This window comes from Ambystoma mexicanum, chromosome 11 (genome assembly GCF_040938575.1).
Source record: "Ambystoma mexicanum isolate Mex_15411 chromosome 11, UKY_AmexF1_1, whole genome shotgun sequence".
Classification (NCBI taxonomy): domain Eukaryota; kingdom Metazoa; phylum Chordata; class Amphibia; order Caudata; family Ambystomatidae; genus Ambystoma; species Ambystoma mexicanum.
Window position 1 is genome coordinate 982,177,743 of NC_090934.1, and position 19,367 is coordinate 982,197,109.

Sequence of the window (19,367 nt, forward strand, 5' to 3'; positions counted from 1 at the left end):
CTAAACACTGCTGGTTACACACCCCCAGCCAGGCGTTCTCCTCAGCCCTAACGCAGCCACAATCGGTCTGGATAAATCCTGCCAGAATGAACACATACTCTTGACCTCTCAACCACCACTCCTACTGCTAAGAAGCAGCTATTACACGAATGCCACACCAGCTGCACACATATCCGGTGCTCACACGCACCTTTGACTCCCTCTACTGACTTGAACTTCGGTTCTCAAGGACGTTCAACCTGCCAGCGCCTTCAGACCATACCAATGGTACATAAGGCGCTATATAATGCAAAATAACATAACATAACATTACATGTAATGTTTATATATTTCAGGTGCAATGGGACTAAAATAAGTCTCAAGACCACTAGAGACAGAACGGAAATCCCAAACCAACAACATGTGTCATAATCTGACAGAAAGTCCCAATGTGCACTCCTGTGGGAACAATGTCCCGTTGAGTAAATCAATGATTTACATTCAAAATTCAACACAATTCAATTGTTGATAGCTTTCAGGTAATTATAAATCAAAAAACTACATTTCTAACCCGTATGGGTGCTATGCCCTGTATCTAAGAGCAAAGTAGTACATAAATAATTGCTGGAGGCAGTTACTTTCAATTCAATCCAAACAAAACTTTATGTAGAGGTAAAAGAAATTTGCGGCTGTTAACGGCACAGCCACCATTGGATACATATAGTGAAGATGTCGTAATATTCATCTTACGATCTTGATATCAATTTCAGCAGTATAACTCAACAACACAAAACTGTACACAGGTCTGTTATATGGTTAGGTAGAGTTCCAAAATGAGCAGGTGATACATGCAGACTGCATGTTTAGAGCTCTTTGTGCTGATGTTAAGTCTATAGATGACCAATTATGTACACTCTGCAATCTTGTCTCTCATTCAATATAAGGGCAGTGTCCACGATATTGTGTCGTGGTGCTGACGTGTTTCGGAATGATCCTTCTTCAAGGCTGGTACTGCCAGGTAGTATAAAATAACCGACTTCTGCTGAGAATCTGTGAACAATACACAGATTTTAAATTCAAATCTATTCAATGACCAGTGTTGTAAACCAACATCAACACCCGGGAGGCATGGAATAAATATAAAAGCAGCTGACCTGCCATATTTACGTAAATCTCTGGAGTGCGTACTGCGCAGGATGTGTTAGTAACATGTGAGCGGGGAGCTGAAGCCAAGAGTGAAAAGTCCTCGCCACCTCTTCCACGTCGTAATATGACCCAATCTAGGGAGGGCGAGCTGTAGTAAAGAGTAGAGTGTATATTAATACTTCTACAGGATCCCATAGTTTAATACTATCAAGTTCCTAACTGGTAGAAAGACAAACACAATATCTCAAACTAAATCAAATTTAAGGTCTGTCAACTATGGTGTAGGGTAAAATGGACTGGGAATATAAGAGATTGAGTGCCTAGTGTCAAAGGTACCCCATTAATGTATGGGAGTACCATAATAACACATGGCGTACAGCTATAAACTCTCTTCCTGACTAAGTGCTAATGCACCTCGAATTCTGTCATGAATTCTTGCTCTAGATTAAAATAAAAATAACAAGAAACTTACGGACATCAGGCGAATCTCAGGAACGCTGTCTGTGCCTCTGCTCTTAGTTAGCCGAGCAGCGTGTGAGTAATAGCTTATCGGGTAGTGAAGGCAACTCCCACGGTATGCCGTCTGTGCCTCTGCTCATAACAAACCGAGCAGCGTATGACTGATAGCTTATACGGTAGTCAAGGCGACGCTTGCGCATGCGTAGAAAGTCGCGGACCCGCCATATTAGAATGGCCAATCGGGCATTGTCATAGCAACATGCTCGAATAGTGTACACAGTCCCTGACACCATACTGGGCATAACAAACTGGACAGCTACTCAATTAAGGGCTCACAGTGGCTAGCTGCTAGCCTGGTAGAACTCACAAATTGTGGGCCCCCTAGATCTCCATAGTGAATGTCGAAGACGGATCCCGTGAATATAGTCACGAGATAAACCCGCTGATTCCCGCTACGACCCATGCAGCACCAACTATGGTGATGGCGTCACAGTATGGATTCCATAATACATCCTAGTCAAGCGGGCAAGAGGGCACTACAACACACCAAGTTGGCGCAGTGTCCCTCATCCCGCATATGGTAAGTACAGGAAAACATGACGGGGCGAGAGGTGTCCCTTACTACCCGTGTGTACCTGGAAACTACTGGTATCCATATTATCCAACATTCCCAACCTCACAGAGCATCCGGTAGTCGCGACACTGGTCATTGCTAATCTTATATGTCACCATGGTACATTTGACACGTGGTGTCAACAAACAGCGAACATTTCAATTTAACACGTACCTCATGTGTTTTCTTCATTCTTTGAAAATGTGGTATTTACATCACACTACATAGAAATCCAATAAAACTGTATTGAAAACGTAAACAAACAACCTACAATACCAGTAAAGGTTAACAAAGTTATAAACACAAGAAAACAACCATCAGTTATATGTGTACACGTAACACAAGTGCTTCACCATATCAAAAAGCTCAGGTCATAGTTACACTGATATGGAAATTGTAATGCTGTGTCTCATACAAAACACATTAAATTGATTTCACTATTCATTCCTCTTGGTTGCATAGAGTCTGACATATCAATCCTCCAGACTTTTCTCTGTTGTAGTTTCCTAGTAAGATCGCCACCCCTCGTTCCCATGGTGACTTGTTCTAATATGACACATTTGAGCTGTGCAATCGTATGTCTAGCTTCCACAAAATGTGATGTAACCGGGGATTTCAAATTCTGGGTCCTTATGTTGGATTTATTTTCTGTCCAGTGGAGTTTCGCCTTCCTGGTTGTAATGCCCACGTAATAAAGACGACAGGGACATTTCAATGTGTATGCAATAGTTTTAGAATCACATGTGTATGAGTGCTTAAGGGAGATTGTTTTCCCCGTATATGGATGTGTAATGGTGTTCCCTTTAATAATGTTGCCACAGTGCTGACAGTTGTAACACGGCACCGTGCCTTTATGCTGTTTGTTGGTGGGGATAGTGTTAGACATTTCAGCTCTAATTAGGCTGTTTCACGGAGATCTACTGTTTCTATATGCAAATAGGGGTAGATCACGAAACAGATGTTGCAGTGTAGGGTCCATCTGAAGCATGGGCCAATTGTTCTTAATTATGCCCTTGATTTTCTGGCTTTGTAAGGAATTAGTGGTTAAATACACCAAAGATGGACTATCTTTAGGTGGCTTAGGTGTAAGCAGGGACTCAGTTTTCCTTGCAATTTCTGTGATCAGTTCCTGATTGTATCCCCGGTGTGCAAACCTCATACACAGTGTCTTGGATTGTAATTTGTATTCTTCTGGTTCCGAAATGTTGCACCTGTAGCGTAGAAATTGGCTGAGGGGTACACTCTCCATTGTCTGTTTCGGATGGAAACTAGTTGCCAATAAAAGGCTATTCCGGTCTGTGGTTTTAGTAAAGATCTTTGTGGCTAATCTATTGGATTGGGCATACATTTCCACATCAAGAAAGTGAATCCGTGCTCTACTTGTTGTAGTTGTAAATTTTATGTAAATGTAATTCTGGGATGCATGTTGTTCATGGTTTTTTATGGGTGTCAGGGTGTGCGTCCATAAAAGGGCAGAGCTTAACAGTTCCTTATTTCCTTGGCGATCTGACAGTGCCTGACGTTGAGCTTTATTGCTTGGTTTCCCAAGCACAATTTACAGCGTACTTATTTGCAACAAGACTGCATTCCCATGTTAAGAGTGAGAGAAAGGGTGTTTCTCTGTTCGATTTAAGATCAGTACTTATAGCACCCAAGTATGAAGCTAAATGTACCTTTGGCCAGACGTCAGTACTATTGTATGACAGCTGCAGTTCATCAACAATGGCCAACATATGCATCTGAACTTAATACACATCCATGCTTAGAATTTTTCATGCACGCAGGGAACAGAAGGTGATTGGTCTTGTCAATGTATAGTAGTGTACAAATAAATAAAAAATGAGGATTCCCTATTATTTGGAGGATGATTGAGGGGCTACTATATAAGACGACACTTGGCGGCACTATTGTTTGCTGATGAAAGATCTATCCTATAACTCTCAATTCAGTTTGATTGAGTTCAAAATGTTATGTAGACTGTATTGCAGTCACACACCCCGAGACTGGTGAAATTAGATGCTAATTGCTCTGATATCTGTTTGAAAGGTTTCTCCTCAGCCGCTGTTGTAACACACAGGTTCGGGTCCTTCCCCTAGGTGATTGCTTTCACAGTTCAAGTGGTAATACATTGATATCCTTAACTGATATACCATTTATCCCATAACCAGCAAAGTATCTCCTAGGAGATATTGATAAGGCTTCTAGATGTACACACAGATTGTTCAATATAGCTTGTTTGATTGCTAAACACTGCATATTGAGACCAATGGGCTATCTTCTGTTGTTAACAAGAGTATGGGAGCCCCACTTGTGAGGATGAACATGGATCAAATAACCTGTTCTGTGGAATTTCTCCCACTCAGAAGGGTCTTCTACCAACATGTTTTAGCTCACGTGGCTGTAGACCTTCTTGATTGGAAAAAATTCCATAGAACAGGTTATTTGAACCATGTTAGTTCACTGTAGAGGGGCCCCCTCACTCTTGTAAATTATCTTCTGTTGTACCTACTCACAGTGAATGGTTTATGGATGTATGATATGAAAGAAAACTATGCCTGAACATTTTGTTCCGGGCAGCACCCACTTCATATTTGGGCAAGATTTTGTGAAATGTTACAAAAATGGTGATAATGTAGTCTACATAACCCATATAATCCTACCCTAAAGTTTATTGAAGTGTGACGCTGTCAGTTTGGCAATTAGTATTACACTGTCGTATGTTATTTACTTATATCCACGTGAAGATGGAGAACTATACTATAGAATGAATATTTATGTGTCTTTTCTAACTGTTTGATTCCAAAACTTGTATTGAGCACAAAGGTATGAAACACTATTTAATTCTCTAGATCTTATACATAGGAAAAATATCCCCTCCCATATACCAATCTCTGAAATTCGAGGGACGTTTTGGGGAGTTGTAAAGATCTGAGTTAGAGAAATGAATACTGGAGCCAGATTCCCAGATATTGTTATAGAACCTCTGGGCAATTGCTTCCATTAGCAGGAAAAAAGGATGGCACACCACAGTGACATGGTTTCTAACCAGACCCTCCTTTCCAGAGTCATACTGCCTCCCAGAGGGAGTTTGGAATGCGACCTTTGGCAGGTTCTGCAGCAGAAGATTGTGCTTATCCGAAAGCAGGACTTTAGAGAGAGTGGGTAGGGATCTCTGCACAGCACCAAGCAAACTTTCTAATCTTGGGCACCTGATAGGTTTACTATTAGCAATATTGTTCTGGGCCTACCACTGTGAATTACGAGTACTTACCCTGTGTGTGAAACATCTAGAGTTGAATGTTGCTACACAGTACTTATTAGACCAACAAGAATTTACACTTGCACAACAGTTCCTCTAAAACTCTTAAAAAGCTCTCACACTTGTGCATATTTATTCTCTTAGAAATATAATATGTAAACATTAGAATTAGTAAAGTAAAACTATAAGTTATTCCCATTTTTATACATGAATTCACTCCTAGCAACCCTAATCTCTTCCCATACCACTTCTAAAGTCAATCTCGTATGAAGTCATTTTAAACAATGGCTATTACTTGTATGATGTGTTTTTTCTAGTGGAATGTTTGTGAACACAAGTTGGTTCTACAACTCATGAGATATCAGATTGATGATGTTGTTTTCATTGATTCCACTATTTGCACATGCAATGTTTGCACTGATAAGGGTTTATCCTATGCAGGTTATATTTGATGACCCTTCATTGATATATGTACCACATTTTTAAATGAAATAGAAAGTGATGTTTAATAATGTAGTATTTACATTTGTAATACATTTGTATGTCTGATTTTAAAGAAAACAAGTATTAATTAAATAAATCATTTGATAATAATGATGTGAATACATTAATAGCCCACGTTGATTTTTTGCTCTTAGCTTTCTCCCATGTGGCCTATGGTCCTTGCTCTTAGAATAATTGAGACTTTATAGAGGTTCTGTGAGGCATCCTTCCTGTTCTTGGTTAATTGGTTTGTGGCTGGCTGCTGACCATTCCATTAGGTAGGTGCACTTTCTGTGCATTACTGCACCTCCAGGGGAATTATTAAACCTGAAAAATCAAAATTTGAAGAAAAAAAATGAAAAAACCCAACAAAATTTGCATAAATGTTTTGGAAAGGACTGTTTTATTTGGCATTTTCATTGTGCTGCCAATTTTTGAGTGTTTTAATACCTGGAGCTGCCTTGCTATTTTGAAAGCACAATGTTTTCACACTATTTCCTGCTTATTTGACAGTTTTTTGGCCCTTCCAAGATGGCCACCATGGTTTTCTTTGTTGTGTAGGCAGGCTGTGCTGAACCACCTCTCCCTGTGCAGCACTCCCATTTGTTGCTGAGTGTTTTCTTACATCCGATCAGGGACCGGCAGGCTTTAGTCGGCCCTCTCAGTAAAGGCCCACTTTTAAGGCCCCTGTCTGCTCCCTGTCCGCTTCTGGAACGCTAATTGGGGTCCTTCCTGCACCATAACCACAATGATGCTGCTACCTCACTCCTCTAAGAAATCTGGCTGCCTTGACTTTGCCTCCTCCAAAACTATGGGTTAGTTCCCTCCTTATGGACTCACTCCTACCACCTTTGACTATCACTGTTCTTTCTGCTTGTTACTCCCATGTTGTCATCCTGATGTGAAAAAAACCCTTTGCTAACATCTGAATCCAAGATTGAAAAGTCAAATCTTGCTGTTTTTGCTTTGTGCTACGAAGTCAAATCTTGCTGTTTTTGCTTTGTGCTAAAAAGTCAAATTTTGCTGTTTTTGCTTTGTGCTACAAAGTCAAATACTGCTGTTTTTGCTTTGTGCTAAAAAGTCAAATCTTGCTGTGTTTGCTTTGTGCTACAAAGTCAAATACTTCTGTTTTTGCTTTGTGCTAAAAAGTCAAATCTTACTGTTTTTGCTTTGTGCTAAAAAGTCAAATCTTGCTGTGTTTGCTTTGTGCTACAAAGTCAAATCTTGCTGCCCATTGCGAAATTCTCTGTATTTTGCTTGTATACGGATGCTTCTCTGTAACTTGCCAGCCCAGTGACCTCACCACTCTCTTTTGTCCCACACCTACCTGCCTTGCCCCCCCCAGTTTCTCCATCCTCTCCTCACTTCCACCCCAATGGTGCTTTCTGTTTCTCCTATCTTTTCCAACTGCTTCTCCATTGACTATCCTTCCCTTCTCACTAAATCTGGTAGGAAGAAGTTCAATAAGGATATCTTGGCCTCTAACCCTGCTCTTCCTATCACTGACACATACACCAATGCTTCCTCCAGACAGACCCTCACCAACACCCTCTTTGTTGTTCCTTCGGCAGATCTATGGACTCCTCATATGATCTCTGTGCTCTATCCTATCTCCTCCTCTCCCATTAATGGTGGCACTCGCTGGGAAGTTCACATGGCTTCCTTCGACTCCTCTTAAGTCATCATTAATGTCTACCTAAATGGCACTGACATGGTCCAAGGCCCTCAAGCCAATCTCCTCCTCTTTGATAGGTGCTTCCCTCACCTCATCAATTTCCTCTCATCTCCTGCTGTCCTCTCCTCTCCTCTTCCCCCTTGGCTACTCTCCTCCTCTTCCTCTGCACCTCCTATGGCCCTTTCGCCTGCGCAGGGCATACCTCTGATCTGTACCCCTCCCCGGAAAGTCTTTAAGGCTAGCAACCTTCTTCATATTGCCACTCTCAACTCTCACTCTGCTGTCAAACACTTCTCTGACATCTGCCACCTCCTTGAAGAACTAGACCTTGATGTCCTTGGTCTTACTGAGACATGGTTTACAGCCAGCTCTGTCACAAGCTTTGACACTCTCCTCCCTGATGGCTACAAGATCCTCTCTGCACCCAGATCCTCCCGGTCCGGTGGGGGGGGGTAGCCCTGATCTTTCCTGAGTGGATTCCTGCCTCTATCATTCCCACTCAGACTTACTCCTCTTTTGAATGCTTTGTCTGTAGGCTTTCTCTTTCTCCTACCCATTCTCTTACTGTGGCTACCATCCACCAGCCTTCTGGTCAAATCACCTCATTTCACTCTGAGTGGGGGACCTCGCCTCCTCCCTCCTAGCCTCTACCACTCAACTCCTCCTCCTCTGTGACCTCAATATACATTTAGACTCTCCTTGTTCCTCCACTGTACTCTTCCATGACCTCTGTGACTCCCTCTCCCTGTCCATCCTCCCCTCTGGCCCGAACTCACTCTGCAGGGCACAAACTCGATGTCTTGATCTCCTCTGACCTCACCCTCTCCATCCCTCTGACCACTCCTCTCTCCTGGAGTGATCACTCCCTCCTCTCCTCTCATCTCTCCCTCTCTTCCCCCCAAGCCAAGCCTACCCCAACACTGCTACCTACCTTCTCAGACATCCGGCCCATGAAGTGTGTGTCAGTTGAGGCTTTTGCTGCCACTTTCTCTCCCCCCCTCCACCTCTGGCTGTCTCACATCCTGACGCAGCCCTGTCTCTGCTCTACTCTCACATTTCTAATTTCTCTTGATGCTCTTGCCCCTGTCATGAGGATCCGTTTGAAGTCCAAAGCCAAGTGCAATTCCTGGTATGACTCTGACCTAGCTAAACTTAAATGTAAGTGCAGGGCGGCTAAGAGGAAATGGAGGGCTTCCTGTTCATCCTCTGACAAACTGGCCTGTCGCCTGCTACAAAGGCAATACCGACTCTCTGTCCTCAACAAGAAAAGAGTCCACATTCAAGCTCGTGTCTCTGCGGCATCTAAAAACTCGGCCGAACTCTTTAAAATCTGCAAGGAGCTGGCCAACCGTGCTGCAGTCTGTACCTCTCCTGTTGCCTCCCAGGCTCTTTGCAATGCTTTTGGCTCTCACTTAATTTAAAAAACCCAGGACATCTTGTTCACCCGCTCCACTCCCACCCCTTCTCTCACCTCTCCATCTGTGCTTGCTGACCCTCCTTTAGCCACTCCCACCATCCTTCTCGTCCTTTCCTCTTTTTTCCCCTGACGAGGTCGCTAGACAAGTCCGATCTATGTGTCATGATTCCTGCCCCTCATGTCCCCAGCCCTCCAAGATGACAGGCTGGAGCCAGGCCACGATCACCTACATGGCCCTCAAGGGCCTCTCCATCCCTCCAAAGACCCACTTGGAGTCAGACTTGATGCTTGTGGGACCAGACTCACTCACTCCCATAGGATAACATTGGGGATTGGACTTGTAGTGCATTGATGGGGACAAGATGGATGCCCCCACATATTTCGGTTCCCAGAACTGCATGTGCAGTCTAGTCTTTTGGTTGTGGTTCAGCCCAGAGACACCTGGGATACCCAGAGACTATTTAAGCCACACCCAGGCTGAGAAACATGCTTTGCGTTTTCTGCACCTGCAGCGTGACACTCACCGTGTTCTGATCGGTCTCCAGTAGGCCTGCATCTTTCTTCTGCGCTCAGCTCCTGCAAGAACAAGAACACCGTTAGGAATAGCCTTACCTTGCGGTGCTTCTGGCCATCATTCATCACTCCTTCTGTTCTGCGGGCATCTTCAGCAGTGTCATTCCCATCCCAGCACGCCACTTCCTAAGGAAAAGGGAAAAGAACAGAAAAAAGACATTAGTAAGCATTCTGCAAATCTTCGCTTATTTTTAAATACTGTACGAGCTTCAAATGCTTACCTGAATCCCAGCCACTCTGGGGGAACTCTGTCTCCGGAACTTCTCATCCATCTGCAAGAGGGAAAAGACACTCCAGGTTAGCGTGGAAACATCTAGAGGCGCCGCATACCGCGCTTACCCACCGCATTTGTTCTTCATAACCGGCATCCACGCTGAAAACGTCGCAGCACCTAAAAGACACAGAAAAAGAACTCAGTTCAATGCAAATACGAAAGGGGTGCATCACGCTCTCACTCACCTTCAGCGCTACTCATCTCAGCAGCACGCCGCCATCCCCGGACGCCGGCCATCATCTAAGGAAGTAAAGGAACGAAGTTAGAGAACTGTTCAAAAGACTCATTATACTTACCTGTCGGACTCTTGCCAGTGAAGTAACTAGGCAGCAATGAGCCCGCATCAATCAACGCGCCCCTGCGCTGAAAAGCAGGACGGAGAGCACACTATCCAAGAAAACAAGGTGAGCTGTGGATTAAAGGGAAGGGTTGGACCCCGGGGAAGAAGGGGTTCAAGCACATAGAGACAATAGGGAGTTACACTCTACCAATCCCGTGTTTCAGGCCCAGTCTCCAGTCGAATAGCCTCCAGGGAAGGGTTTGAGGTCGTAAGAGGTCAGAACAGGCTGAGTGACGTCCCCGTGGATACAAGGTGAGCGTTATACATGAAAGCCTCATCGAAACAGGTTAGTCCCTGTTCCTCTAAAACCATCAAGGACCACATTGACACCCTCGCTCCGGACCTTGCTGATTTTTGCAACCACTCCTTTACCTCAGGATCCTTCCCCTCCTCTTCTGAAGCACTCTCTTGTGTATCCTCTTCTCAAGAAACCCACAGCTGATCCTTCTTGTCCAGCTAACTATCGTCCAATTTTCATTACTCCCTTTCTGGGCAAACTCCTGGAAATGTTGGCCATCTCTCAGCTTAACCTTCATTCCAATTCTGTTGGCTGTCTCCATGACCACCAGTCTGGCTTCAGAGCTGCTCTCCTGAACATCCGTGAAGATCTGCTCTCCAACCTTGACTCTAACATTCCCTCTGTCCTCATCCTCCTCGATCTCTCTTCTGCCTTCGACACGGTCAACCATACCATCCTGCTCAACCGTCTCCATGTAAACCTGGGTATCACTGATCAGGCTCTGGCCTTGCTGACCTCTTTCCTCTCTGATTGACCCTCCCAGGTCCAACTTGGGTCCTTCCTATCATCTATCTTCCTCTCTACCTGTGGTGTTCCCCAGGGGTTTAACCTCTTGCCCAGGCTTTTCAAACAATACCTGGCAACTCTCGCCCACTGCATTGCAATTTTCTGCTCAAATGTCCTGTGCTATGCTGATGACAACTCATTTTCAAGCTTCCCTCAGCCACCTCCTCTCCCTCCTCTCTCATCTCTGATTGCCTAACTGCCATTCAAGATTGGTGTGCTGCCAATGATCTTTGTCTGAATGCCAGCAAGACTGAGATCCTCCTCATCAGCACACCTTCACCATCCTTTCCCGTCACTCTCGCCGGCTTCCCTTGACCCTCCTCCTATCCCCACCTGCGAGGCTAAGAACCTCTGGGTCATCTTTGACTCCACCTTTTCCTTCTCCGCCCACATCTCTGAGGTCTCTAAAAAGTCAAACTTCCTACTGCACCTCCTCAGAGGTACTCTGCCTTTCCCCTCCTTCCCCCAGAAGCTCATGGTATCCCAAGCTCTGGTTCTCTCTAGGTTGGACTATTGGAACAGCCTCTATCTAAATCTACCTGCCTCTACTCTCCACTCTCTGCAACTTATCCAGAACAGGACTGTAAGACTTGTCCTTGGCTTCAAGCCCTGGGATCTATCTCTCCAGCTCTGAAATCTCTCCATTGGCTCCCAGTCAATGCAAGGATTAAATTCAAAACCCTCTGCATTGTCCACAAGGCATTCTGGGGCCTGGGTCCAAAATACCTTCAGCTATCCCTCCCCAAATACCTCCTCTCTCGAGTTCTTCACACCTCTACCTCTAACTCCCTCAGGGGCAGTCGTTTTTCAAAGAAATGAGCTGGGGTAGATCTCTATCTTCGGCTGGGCCCTCCCTCTGGAACAGCCTCCCTGCCACTCTAAAACTTGAGAACCATCTTCGGTTCCGGAAGCACCTCAAGACCTTCCTCTTTTCTTCTGCCTTTGCTCCCCCTCTCCCCTGCTGATCTGTTCTCTCTTGGCACCTTGCTCCTGGCCACCCTCTGTCCTCCGGGCCCAGGTACCTGAAAACCCTGCCACCCTCCCGCACTGCCTTCGGGCCACACCTTGCATTGGGGTCTGTATCTGTACCCATACAGCCCCCCCTTTTTCTTCCTGCACTTATCAGACCTACCCTGTCTGCTGCCTTAAACCTAGCACTTGCAAATTGCTGGCTGCACTACCACTGTTTGTTGTCTTTATTATTTATTTATTTATTATTATTTATCTGTTTCTCCTCTGCTTCACACTTTCCACTTCTCCCCTCTCCCATGCACTTTTCCCCCTCCCCCTCTCCCATGCACTTGCGCGTTCTCAATGTCACTGGGCCTAGTAAGATCGCTGTTTTGTTGTGCCCTGTTCCCCTCCCTTGCCTTGTCACGCTCTGAAGCACTTGTGTACGAGCGCAATAGAAATAAAATATCAATATCAATATAAATATCCCCAGATGCCCACGAAGAAGGGGATCCCCACTTTTTCTAGTTTTTATGTCATTTTAAACAAGACATGGTAAAATTGTCCCCACAATAGTGATATTCAGCAAGGTTGGCCTGTATCGCTCATCCAGAAACAATTCATTGGAAGATCCCACTTGGAAAAAACAACAAGCATCTTCAAACATGTGTGTCCAAATTAAGAATGCCCAAAGAATAATTCACTATTAAAAAACAAAAAAATCTCAAAAAATTGCTCATCAAAATTTAAAATACTCAAAGGTAAATCCACTGGTAAAAGCCAAACAGCACCTTCAAAAACCACTTGTTAAAATTAAAAATGCCTAGAGAATAATCCACTCGTAAAAGGCAAAAGATACTTTAATAAAATGTCTTGTCAAAATTAAATATATCCAAAGAATAATCCACTGGTAAAGCGCTACATTCCAAAATGTGTTCCAGCCATCCGTCATCTTTCTCCGTTCAAAGTGTAGCTCCCTGTTCCATTCCGTCATCCTGCCATAGAAATGGCAGGATGACGGAATGGAACAGGGAGCTACACTTGCCATTCCTTAGTCCCAGCGAGCGGGATGTTGCCATTGCTTAGTCCCAGTTAATTCTAAAAGCCTCCCAAAAGGTGCTCCTCTATGGCAATGTGTAAGGTTCTAACAGTATCAAATGGATGTACTCTGTCAGGTGCTGTCTTCAAGATGTCATCTAGCTCTCAGGAAGGTGATATCGCTGGCTCTGGCCTAAGACATGTATTGTCTTGTAATGACTAAGGATCTGCATTCCAAGAAGGAAGCCTGACAACTTCTGCATAGCTCATTGTATACTACAGAGGTTACTGAAGTTCATTCAAAGTGATCACCAACCAAAATGAGCAGCAGCCATTTTCAGATTAAAAAGTTAATGCAGTATTCCTGATGTTGAAAAAGTCTAACAGGAAATGTCAACTGAACAAAATGGCAAGCATCCATTTATTTTGAGTTTACTGGAGTTCAACTTAAAATGGCAGCCACCCAAATTGTTGAGCAGCCATTTTATAATTTTTCATTATTCAATAGAAAATATGTGGTTAAAGAGCTATGTATGACATCGTTTATAAAACATTTTATAGTGCCCCACGGTTTTATATCGTAAAGCTAAACGTATGTGCTTATGAAATGCTTTAAAATATACCAATCCTAAAAGGTGACTAAAACCTTGGAATAAATAAAATGTATACACATACATACAATCTTCCATCGTCGTAATATGCAAAGACTTTTCTGCATTGAAACAGGGTTCGCTGTTTACAAGCACAAGAGAAGCCCAAGATCACAAGATACAGTAGATATATATGCAATTTACAACAACAATCTAAGCCACTGTGATGTTATACTAGTTTGATAGAATTACAGTAAGTTGCAGGCAATACAGTCCGAAACATATAAAAAGCTGTCCATTGCAGGCAGTGATTGCTGGAATGTGTGCAACATGGGATGACTGAAGCACAGCAGTGTAGCCGTTCCAAGATTTCAACATTCTATTTCAAACTAAAGACACCAAGAAGAACAACTAGATAGCAAAGATGTTGCAGAAAATGGAGCAGATACACGCTTGAACTCGTTTTGCTGCTTACATTAAATGCTATCACTAGTTTAATTGTGACTGAAAAAAAGGCTTATTTGTGTCTGATATCTGTAAAACAAAATAAAGGAAACAGGTCTGTCTCAGTCTGTGTTACATGAAGATGTTTGCTCTAAACACTCTCAAATCTTTCATATTTGAAAATTGGAGAAGTATTTATTATCTTTATTTTTGATTATGTTAAGAAACAGATTGTTTCCCCTATTTGTTTGCCTGGCCCAAAACCTTTTATAACATTGACCAAGCTAAATTTGAGCAAAACAGAGCTTTGCTCCATCCCCTGTAACACAACCAGAAAAAGATCATTGCTAAATGGAATTTCTTCATTTTTGTCCCCCATTTTTTTCATTAAGACTTCTAGCAAATATGCTTCACTGGACAATTCACAGTAGCAACCATTGCAAATGCTTGATGAGAGATAAGCTGTGCTTACTTTTATCTGTGACCAGTGTCAGGCCAACATTAGCATCCGGATGACTTATTTTAGATTGTTGTACTTAAAAGAGATTTACTTAAGATTTCTGTTCATTTTCTCCAATAAATATACACTAATGCCACTGTCATCATTACGATTAATGTGAATCATTGTTTGGCGACCAAAAGAAAGGAGTTAGTGTGAGATAAACAATCAAAGCTGATAATTTAAAATAAATTAAGGAATCACCTACACATTTGGTGGATAACATATGATATAATTTTATGATAGGTTATTTGTAACGCACTTAATACCCAGAGGTTTCTAAGCGCGGACCCGGTGATTGAACCTGTGTTGCTCTGCGTCATCTTGCTTGCAAGGCGAGCATGTTGCCCCTGAGCTACCCTCCCGAGGTAATGTAAAGCTTTGTTTATAGAATGTTCCGAAGGCTAATGCCACTGACAATATTGGCAAGTAGAATGTTTTGCTTTTATAACGCTATAAGTGAAGAAGGCCTCTTGAAAATAAATTAATTATTTTGATACACTACATCAAATGAGAATATTTGCTTAAATACATTTCTGACATATTGATGCTAACAATCTACAAAATGATTACAAGTTATTACTTGTTCTGAACATTTATTTTGCTCATGAAATCAGTTGTTGAAGCACACAGATTATATTTGCACACAGTGCTGTGAGTGAGGGAGGTGAATAAACTATGCTTGTCCAGGAATGGTGACCAAAATGTATTGTGAAATTTTGAAATTTTGTATAACTTTGTGTGTTAAAGTAATGATTACAGTGTCATCGACTACGCTAGTAATTTTAAAAAACAAATCAATTTCTTTGGATAAAATGTGATTTTGTTTGCACCTAGTCTTGACTAGTACATGTGGCTTAGTCAGATGTGTGCATAAATGTTGTCGTTATTACAATCCTGATCTTGTTTTTATCCTCAGTACTTGGCAAAGAATCTCGGCTTGGAGTCTGTTGGTTTTGGTTGCCTTCAGACAGTTTTTGGTTTACTTCAACTCATTGGAGGTCCTATATTTGGCAGGTAATTATATAATCAAGTTATCGATAGATTCAAATTGTCAATGTATTCCTCAACTTGTGATAACAAGAAACCTTTTACAACCAAATTTGTAAAACAGATAAGAGACACAAAAATACTTTATTTTTAAGACTCTAACATATTCAAGTGATTGCATTTAACGCAAGGAGCATTTTTAATAAACGAAAAGTGAGTGACTGAAAAGTAAAGTGAAGAGGTGTAGCCTTGTTTATGTCAATGGTTCAGGTATGGCAATAAACCCACAATATTATGTTGATCCTGTACTGACTCCATGAGTTACTGGCTATTTGTCTTATTTGTTTTAGTTGACAGTAAAACAAGAAATGAACAAAAAGTAAACATAATGATTTGTGATTACTACCATAAGGATGTAGAAATAATGTGTTTTAAAGGAATGTAATATATCAGAAAGGGTTATAGTATACTCTAAATAAACAGTATTAAAAACTAAGGGGTCGATTCATGGAAATAATGTGCGCCGAAAATTCCCGCGCAGAGGTGCCAAAACGTGCGAATCGCAGTAAAAGTGCGAAAATCGCAGTGCAAGTGCGAAAATCGCAGGGAAACCAGCGCACATCGATTCATGGAAGTCCGTGCACGAGAAAAACATTGGATGTGCGCTAAAAATGTGCGCCGCGGACGCCGGCGCACAGGTCATCCAACAGCGTGCGCCACGGCCACTGCGAAATCGCACATTGCGCGGCGCACATCACAAAAGTAGGCGGAACACGGGGCTTAACACTCGGAATGGGGAACAACGCGTGAAAATATGGGCGTCACGGGGGAAGTACACGAGGCAAGTGCGCGGAACGCCCACACGCTCGCCTACAACCCGTATTCATGGAATCGAATAGGGCAAACCAGCGCACGGTCAAAGACGCGCACAGGGCCAAACAAGTACGCCACAAGAAAGCAGGCGGTAGCGCCCCTGCGACTGAAAAAAATGTGCGGCAAAATGTGCGCTAACAAAAAGCACCCATATACAGCCACCAGGGGCAGCCTCCACCAGGCCCCCACCCATGTATACCACCACCCCCACCCCCCAGCAGTGCAGGGGCAGCCTCCACCAGACTCCCACACATGTCCCCCTGCACCCCCACCCCCCAGCCACCAGGGGCAGCCTCCACCAGGCCCCCACTCATGTCTCCCTTCCCCCCACCCACCAGCAGTGCAGGGGCAGCCTCTACCAGGCCCCCACTCATGTCTCCCATCACCCCCACCCCCCAGCCACCAGGGGCAGCCTCCACCAGGCCCCCACTCATATCTCCTATCACCCCCACCCCCAGCCACCAGGGGCAGCCTCCACCATGCCCCCACTCATGTCTCCAATCACCCCCACCCCCCAGCAGTGCAGGGGCAGCCTCCACCACGCCCCCACTCATGTCCAACTCATGTCTCCCTGCACCCCCACCCCCCAGCCACCAGGGGCAGCCTCCACCAGTCCCCCACTCATGTCTCCCATCACCCCCACCCCCCAGCCACCAGGGTCAGCCTCCACCAGGCCCCCACCCATGTCTACCACCACCCCCACCCCACAGCAGTGCAGGGGCAGCCTCCACCAGGCCCCCACTCATGTCTCCCATCACCCCCATCCCCCAGCAGTGCAGGGGCAGCCTCCACCAGGCCCCAACTCATGTCTACCACCACCCCCACCCCCCAGCCACCAGGGGCAGCCTCCACCAGGCCCCCACTCATGTCTCCCATCACCCCCACCCCCCAGCCACCAGGGGCAGCCTCCACCAGGCCCCCACTCATGTCTCCGATCACCCCCACCCCCCAGCCACCAGGGGCAGCCTCCACCAGGCCCCCACTCATGTCTCCCATCACCCCCACCCCCCAGCCACCAGGGGCAGCCTCCACCAGGCTCCCACACATGTCCCCCTGCACCCCCACCCCCCAGCCACCAGGGGCAGCCTCCACCAGGCCCCCAGTCATGTCTCCCTGCACCCCTATCCCCCAGCAGTACAGGGGCAGCCTCCACCAGGCCCCCACTCATGTCTCCCATCACCCCCACCCCCCAGCCACCAGGGGCAGCCTCCACCAGGCCCCCACTCATGTCTCCCATCATCCCCACCCTCCAGCCACCAGGGGCAGCCTTCACCAGGCCCCCACTCATGTCTCCCATCACCCCCACTGCCCAGCCACCAGGGGCAGCCTCCACCAGGCCCCCACCCATGTCTACCACCACCCCCACCCCCAGCAGTGCAGGGGCAGCCTCCACCAGGCCCCCACTCATGTCTCCCATCACCCCCACCCCCCAGCCACTAGGGGCAGCCTCCACCAGGCCACCACTCATGTCTCCCATCACCCCCACCCCCCAGCCACCAGGGGCAGCCTCCACCAGGCCCCCACTCATGTCTCCCCTCACCCCCACTCCCCAGCCACCAGGGGCAGCCTCCACCAGGCCCCCACCCATGTCTACCACCACCCCCACCCCCCAGCAGTGCAGGGGCAGCCTCCACCAGGCCCCCACTCATGTCTCCCATCACCCCCACCGCCCAGCCACCAGGGGTAGCCTCCACTAGGCCCCCACCCATGTCTACCACCAGCCCCACCCCCAGCAGTGCAGGGGCAGCCTCCACCAGGCCCTCACTCATGTCTCCCATCACCCCCACCCCCCAGCCACTAGGGGCAGCCTCCACCAGGCCCCCACTCATGTCTCCCCTCACCCCCACTCCCCAGCCACCAGGGGCAGCCTCCACCAGGCCCCCACTCATGTCTCCCATCACCCCCACCCCCCAGCCACCAGGGGCAGCCTCCACCAGGCCCCCACCCATGTCTACCACCACCCCCACCCCCCAGCAGTGCAGGGGCAGACTCCACCAGGCTCCCACACATGTCCCCCTGCACCCCCACCCCCCAGCCACGAGGGGCAGCCTCCACCAGGCCCCCACTCATGTCTCCCTGCACCCCCACCCCCCAGCAGTGCAGGGGCAGCCTCCACCAGGCCCCCACTCATGTCTCCCATCACCCCCACCCCCCCAGCCACCAGGGGCAGCCTCCACCAGGCCCCCACTCATGTCTCCCATCACCCCCAGCCACCAGGGGCAGCCTCCACCAGGCCCCCACCCATGTCTAACACCACCCCCACCCCCCAGCAGTGCAGGGGCAGCCTCCACCAGGCCCCCACTCATGTCTCCCTGCACCCCCACCCCATAGCCACCAGGGGCAGCCCCCACCAGGCCCCCACTCATGTCTCCCATCACCCCCACCCCCAGCCACCAGGGGCAGCCTCCACCAGGCCCCCACCCATGTCTACCCCAACCCACCCCCCAGCAGTGCAGGGGCAGCCTCCACCAGGCTCCCACACATGTCCCCCTGCACCCCCACCCCCCAGCCACCAGGGGCAGCCTCCACCAGGCCCCCACTCATGTCTCCCTGCCCCCCACCCCCCAGCAGTGCAGGGGCAGCCTCTACCAGGCCCCCACTCATGTCTCCCATCACCCCCACCCCCCAGCCACCAGGGGCAGCCTCCACCAGGCCCCCACTCATGTCTCCTATCACCCCCACCCCCCAGCCACCAGGGGCAGCCTCCACCAGGCCCCCACTCATGTCTCCCATCACCCCACCCCCAGCCACCAGGGGCAGCCTCCACCAGGCCCCCACCCATGTCTACCACCACCCCCACCCCCCAGCAGTGCAGGGGCAGCCTCCACCAGGCCCCCACTCATGTCTCCCATCACCCTCACCCCCCAGCCTCCAGGGGCAGCCTCCACCAGGCCCCAACTCATGTCTCCCATCACCCCCACCCCCCAGCCACCAGGGGCAGCCTCCACCAGGCCTCCAC

General features: G+C 47.0%; 1 protein-coding gene across 3 annotated transcripts in view; it reads left to right on the forward strand.

Moving 5' to 3' along the window:
- Positions 1-19,367, forward strand: part of SLC22A18 (solute carrier family 22 member 18) — a 766,907-nt gene that overhangs the window by 33,838 nt on the left and 713,702 nt on the right. For all 3 annotated transcript variants that reach the window (XM_069624137.1, XM_069624138.1, XM_069624136.1), the window contains exon 2: positions 15,465-15,562. In XM_069624137.1, the coding sequence (XP_069480238.1) occupies positions 15,465-15,562 (98 nt within the window). The remainder of the gene's footprint in view (positions 1-15,464; positions 15,563-19,367) is intronic.